The 6,398-nt window shown below is 38.9% G+C and overlaps 1 protein-coding gene across 1 annotated transcript; it reads right to left on the bottom strand.

Moving 5' to 3' along the window:
- Positions 1–2,305: 2,305 nt before the first annotated feature.
- On the bottom strand, positions 2,306–5,404 carry zgc:123217 (uncharacterized protein LOC641414 homolog). Its single transcript, XM_061706309.1, has 6 exons — positions 5,299–5,404; positions 4,778–4,795; positions 4,526–4,688; positions 3,497–3,765; positions 3,058–3,206; positions 2,306–2,962 (listed from the first exon to the last, which is right to left on the bottom strand). The coding sequence occupies exons 1-6, from the start codon at positions 5,351–5,353 to the stop codon at positions 2,660–2,662; spliced, it is 957 nt and encodes a 318-aa protein (XP_061562293.1). The 5' UTR covers positions 5,354–5,404; the 3' UTR covers positions 2,306–2,659.
- Between the last annotated feature and the right edge of the window lie 994 nt (positions 5,405–6,398).

The raw sequence follows: 6,398 nt of genomic DNA, 5'->3' as shown, positions 1-6,398 counted from the left end.
TATGATGTTTGACTTCTTTCTTGAATAATTACTCAAAATTATGTGGTCACAATAATAAATACTGTACCCTTGTGCCCCTAAATGCCGACATTGCACACAAAAATAGGTATCTGTAGAACCATGACCATTATTATTGTAATACTTGTGACAATAGTACTCCTCAGTTTAAACGTTGCTGGATCTGCATAAATAAAAAATAAAAAAATGGCATTCATCTTAAGATGTGGAAAAATATAGATATGGAGAATAAGATTAAAAAGTTAATCATTTTCATCACAAAATTTCACTATCTTATACTATATCTGTTACTTTTTAAAAAATAAATAAAACGGAAACAGGATTAGTGTGGTCGGCACCAGTATTTCCCAAATCATTAATGAGCCAAGGCACACACAGTGGTGCCTTGACTTCATAGTTTAATTTGTTCCGTGACACGAACTCAAATCAGCTTTCCACCATTAAAATGAACGGACATGCCAGGAATCTGTTTCAGCATCACAAAAATGTTCTTTTTAATAAAATGTGTTTTTTAATCAGAAAAAAATAACACTGTATATTGTACTTAATAAAATCACACAGTAATGACATAACAATGGAATGTAAAGAATGAAACCGTTTTTGCCACGTTTACCGCTTCAATTCAATGGACATTGTGCTTGAAGGGAATATAGAATTCTTTATATTCTAATATGTCATTCTAACTAGTTTGGAAGAGAATGTGTATTGGAGTATAGGAGTATATTGCAGGAAGGCCCCCATCGGGGGGTATTTGGCCCCCATCAGGGGGTATTTGGAGACAGATGTCAAGGAAGAAAGGAACTGCGGGGAGCCACTATAAACATTGAATGCAGGAGACATCTGCAGGCGGCGTCTGGAGCCAGATCAGATAGTCATCATTCGGCCGAACAACGATGACGTCAGATTACGGACCAATCAGACGACAGCGATTCCATACTGGCCTGTTTGAAACGTTGTATAAGTCTGGGGTAGAGTCAGATAGTTTTTGTTCGACTACTGTATCTGCTAAGGATAAGATAGGGTAGTTACGAACCCAGAGCTCTGCAAAATGTATAGACTTCTCTGTCAGGAATGAATTGGTTGTTTTTTTTATACATTGTTGTGAACGAAGTTCTTTCACGAAAACGAGCACGCTTGGAACCACGGAAGTTAGGAGATTTTAAAACACAGGTTCCTTCATGCTGCTCCTTCTGGTCTGCATGTCTTGGCCACCTGGGGGCAGTATAATACAGATATACCCATATACTGTACATGGAGTGGATCAAAACTCGCAGTAATATGTTGTTCTTTGCGGAGGATAAGGAATATATGCCTTTGGGTATTGTTATACTGTCTTTGTACATGTGTTGCTCAACCATGTGTTCAAATATCTGTTGCTTAAAGGGTTATAACGCCACAACGCCAATGCTATTCATTAGCCTGTCTTTGGCGTTTTTTTTTTTTTTTTTTTTTCATGGATAGATGAATAAAGATACATTATTCGTAGAAACTAAATGCACATCTCTGCAACAAGTGAAATTTGATAATTTCCTGCACCTAGATTACAGCTACTATACATCAACCTAACTTTGGCTTCTATGTAGTGACGTTTCAACATTACAACAGGTAATTATGACATTGGAAACATTTGTTGATGGGCACAAAGTCAAACCAGTTTGAGATATTCTCGGCCGCTCACTCGCCCGAGAGGACGTGTAAGAGTTCACCTCTCCCTGACTTTTTCAAATCTTTTGATCTGGTGCATCTAGATGTAGATTGACAAACCAATTAAATGCGAGTTAAACCTTGTTATGTAAGTAGTGAGCGGGACGTTGGAATACCATGCCACAGGTTTTATCTGCCTTGAGTGCAACAATGACATCACCATCAACTTAGTCATATTAAAATTTCTGTCACACATATCCTAGATCGATCTAATGTGAGTTATAATGCCGTACTTGACAAAACTGTACTATATCGTTATTATTGAATTATTTTAAGAAATAGGCAAAAGACAAAGTAAGAAGTTGTGTCAGAGATCATATTTTTTAAATTTATTTTACATTTTGAACATTTTTCATCTCCGTATTTTGGAAAAACTATCTGTTGTAGCATTCTAAAGAATCATGTTAACTTGTACTAGAATGTAGTTTTATGAATACTTCTGGATATGTCTTTTGCCATTATTCTGTGTCATTTACAGCTAAAAGATATTAAAGTGTCATACTTTTCAGCTTCATTGCTCACTTAATTATTAAGGACACGATTAATGAACAATTCATTAATGAATGACCAGATTAAGGTTCAATTCATCAATTAATTACTTCTTTATTTCAAGCCCCTTAATCACTTTAAGTAACCACTGCAATTGTGATGCAATGCTTATTCTGAATAAATCCATCCATCCGTATTCTGAGCCGCTTATCTTCACAAGGGTCGCGGGAATATTCTGAATAAATACAAAATGTAAAAGTGAGGTAACTGTGTGTACCTTCACAGTGTTGTTAAAATGAATGTTCATATTCAGATTGTTGGTTTACACATGAGTGTGGAATGGAATCATTGCACTGTTCCTCCACGGTGATTCATAAAAGAATATAAATTAAAAATACCATTTTCCGTTTTATGTCATATGATCAGGTACTAGGTGTCATCAAGTCACTTATAAAACCTGAATGCCCAGTAGGAATAGCAAGATGCTAAGGCTAGAAAGAGTTGCTGTGGCTGACGAGGGCTCTGTTAATCGGCACACGAAATTGTCGTCTTGGTCAGGATCAGTCGAGGTGTAGGTCACAAAACTAATGTTGGCACCCTGCGCTTGCGCTGTAATCCAGTCCTGGTAAAACGACACACGAGTGAAGACCTCAGGGAAAAACCTGGTGGCGCAAGGTATGCCGAAACTGGCGAGGCCCGACAGGATCCAAGCTGAGCCTTGTTTACATTGCAGCGGACCACCTGAATCACCCTGAAAAGAAATGTTTGAAAGAAAGAAATAAGGCCACAGAGGAATCTGACCTCCACTACCAAATACAATTGCAAACAAAATCATAAAACACGAACCTGACATATTCCTTTGTTCTCCTCCCCAGCGCATATCATATTGCTGGTGATGGTTACGTTTTCCACCAGGCTGTAGCTGCAGCCGCATTGCCGGTTTCCAATTGTTGGAATCTCAACCTCTTGCAGCCTTTCAAAGGCCTGATTTGGCTCTGCATGGAGAAGTGAAAGACATTTTCACCAATTGACGGGACAGTATTCCCGTCAATTGGGGGAATATTTGAAGGATTTTTTAATCCTTCAAATATGGCTGGTTTGTTAACAACACTCAACACTGGAAGACATACATAGAGGAATTATTTTTTTGTTTTTACTCATTCTTGCTAACTTGTGGGCTTACTTTTTTCGCTACGGTGACCAAGACCACCGAGGCCTGGTCGTTGGAGTTCGATTCCTTGATATATGAGGGAATGTTCAAGACAACTGTGAAGGTAAAACTCACCATCAGCCCCCAGTCTGCCCCATCCAGTGCCCCAGCACCTGGTGCCGTTGTTGAAATGGCTTGAGTTGCTTGCCATGCAGATGGGTCGGATGTAGTCAGTGTAAGTGACGGGGCTGCTCAGCCTCATGAGAGCTACGTCGTTTTGAAAGGTCACGCTGTTGTACTGGGGATGAACGATGATCTGGGACAAAGTGCGGGTGACCTCATTAGGACTGGTGGTACTCTGATTCTGTTTTCCAAAGTACATGAGCCAAAGACGAAGTTCAGTGCTACATTTTATAAAAAAAGAGAGAGAGAGAGAGGGGAAAAAAAGGGTAAATTCATAATTGTTAGCTATTACAACTGTTTATTTAGATCTTATTACTGGTTATGAGGAAGTTTAGCTTAACACAAGAAAATGCCATAAACTATAGGTGTAATTAGTGTAAATATGTTTTTTTGTATTGACCTCTTTTTAGTAATTTTGCCAAGTCCAATTTTCCTGTTCTACTGGAAGATAATTTCACTTAAATGAAGTAATATATTCCACATTTCATTATTTTTTCTCTTGTTTTTTTTAAGCCCAGTTTTTGCTGTTATGTCACAACGAGACTTTTGAAATAATCCCATTTAGCTCTGCCATAAAATGTCGTTTTTATGAGTGGGCCACGCCACACGCCCAAATAAATAGAGGATGTGTGGAGGTTGTGACAATGTACTCTTATCTTTTCATAGATATGAATACTCATGCTAAACCCTGGGAAACATCGTTGTAAATGGGTATGTCCCTTTGAGCTTTGAACCCATTTGCGCAAGGGCCGGAAACCCACGATGACGTTTCATCTGCTCCACTATATGACTGAACTTAAGAACATTTCAGTCTGTATTTTGTATTACTATTTTATTTATTTTTTTTACTTTAAATCAGTACTTCTACTTCTTCCAGTCTTTTTTATACACAAGTATCTGTACTACATAAGTACAGAGTGCGGGTACTTTTGCCGTCGCGAACAATGGATGTATGTGGAAGTGGCGCAAAGGTTGCCCTACCTGAGAATGCAGTGGGCTGCCGTGAGCACCCATCCCTCGCTGATTACATTCCCACCGCATATGTGAGCCCCAGTGAAGTGCATGCTGACTTGCCAGGGCCACGCGCCCGCCGGGGCATCGTCACCGCCGACTATCCTTGTGTTTAGTGGTGCCATTCCACACTCTGGGGGAGCATAAACATTGCGTTAATGGCTGTAATACACTCTGATGTCGTATCACCATTATCGTGTTAAAGCAAATTGCAGAACCTACCCTGAGCTTTCGAGCCACCTGCAGGAAAGAGATAAAAGAAAAATTGGAATTATTAACCTCCCAGCGCGTGTGACAAGTATTTCTACACTTCAGGTCTTGGATTTTGCTTTGTTATGATTGGCACTGATGTGGAGCCTTTCCATAACTCGTCCAGTGAGTTGGAGTTAACTCAACTAATGGTGGTACAAACATCTAAAATCAGATCTCAAGTCATGTGACTAATCGGGGAAATGTAGGGTGTAATTACTTCTTTTTTTGGTTTTTTGTTTATAAACAAATAAGTGATACATAACTAATACTGGCGATCAATCCAGGATATAGTCATTTGTATTTTTTTCTGTTTGTATTTTTAAACGTGAATTAATTCTCAAATGCTCGTTAGAATAGTTTCCTTTGTGTCATGCGATATTTCCAAGGGAACCGTAGCACACACAACGTGACATTTGAACAACGTCGACCAACAACATTCCCCAAATGAGCCTTTTAAATCTGAAACGAGAAGAACGATGCAGTCACTTCACCTTGAATTGTGAGTAATGCACCCAGAAGGAGAGCCCATGTTGTCCTCAGCATCATGTAGTTCAAGTGCAGCAGTATGTTTGCTGTTCTGTTATGCTGTCCTCGTGTGTCTATTTATACAGTGGCCACTCCTGTGAAACCAGTTTTACATTATGCTCGTTTGCATTGTGACTGCTGCAGTGTTTGTGCTGTCTCACGATGGAATATCTTGGCAGCTTTTTTTTTTTTTTTTTTCAGTGATGCGTTTATGACAAGTCAAATTGACAAATGGAAAAACAATGGAATGAGCTCCTACTGGTCTTGAAAGTCTGTATTGAATGACATGGACCCGATATGATCTTTGACCATCGTGAACCATGTGATTTCCTGAGATGGTCCAAGTTGACTTTCATATCTGTGTGGTTAAAGGCCGTGTGGCTAAAAACGCAGGGCCAACTGTGTTGCAAAATGTGAGCGTACACAAAGCAAATACATCAAAAGGCACCTGTGTGCGAAAATCTGAATCATCTTTACTGGCCAAATATGTTTCAAAAAATCACACACACACACACACACACACACGCACACACACACACACAAGGAATTTGTATCCAGTAGATGGAGTCACTCTCGTACTTTCTTGAGAAGAGCCTACAACAATATACATATTTCCGACATTTCACATATATATAAAGTACAGAGAGACATTGCATTGCTATGGTGCAGTAATACTGATCAAATTGAATTGAATTGTGCATATGATGCAGAGTGACAAAGCTACAATGTTGAATACATTATATAGAGATGTAGTAGATGAAAAGAATTGGACTCTCCTTTGCCAGATACTCGACATATGATGGTTTTCTACAGTCAGTCCCGTAATGTAACCGAGTACAAATACTTTGTTATGGTACCTAAGTATAATTTTTACATATCGGTCCCATTATTTATACCTTCGGCAACTTTCATCTTTATCGTACTACATTTTCTGAATAAAATGTATATTGTACGTTATACTATAATACTTATACTTAAATGTATTCTTAATACCCTGCCCCTGACATCTGGATTTTGGCCAGTTTTACTTCCGCTTCTCTTGTATTTGTCAAGTATGGGCTTGTGC

Source organism: Phycodurus eques, chromosome 19 (genome assembly GCF_024500275.1).
Source record: "Phycodurus eques isolate BA_2022a chromosome 19, UOR_Pequ_1.1, whole genome shotgun sequence".
NCBI lineage: Eukaryota > Metazoa > Chordata > Actinopteri > Syngnathiformes > Syngnathidae > Phycodurus > Phycodurus eques.
The sequence above is the reverse complement of the archived record's forward strand: the minus strand, read 5'-3'. Positions and strand labels throughout refer to the sequence as shown.

Excerpts from the sequence above, each read along its gene's own strand:
- zgc:123217 (XM_061706309.1), bottom strand. The coding sequence starts at position 5,353 with ATGATGCTGAGGACAACATGGGCTCTCCTTCTGGGTGCATTACTCACA. Across the intron at positions 3,766-4,525 it reads GCAGCCCACTGCATTCTCAG|CACTGAACTTCGTCTTTGGC; the intron begins GTAGGGCAACCT and ends TATAAAATGTAG. Across the intron at positions 3,207-3,496 it reads GGGCAGACTGGGGGCTGATG|AGCCAAATCAGGCCTTTGAA; the intron begins GTGAGTTTTACC and ends TTCTCCATGCAG.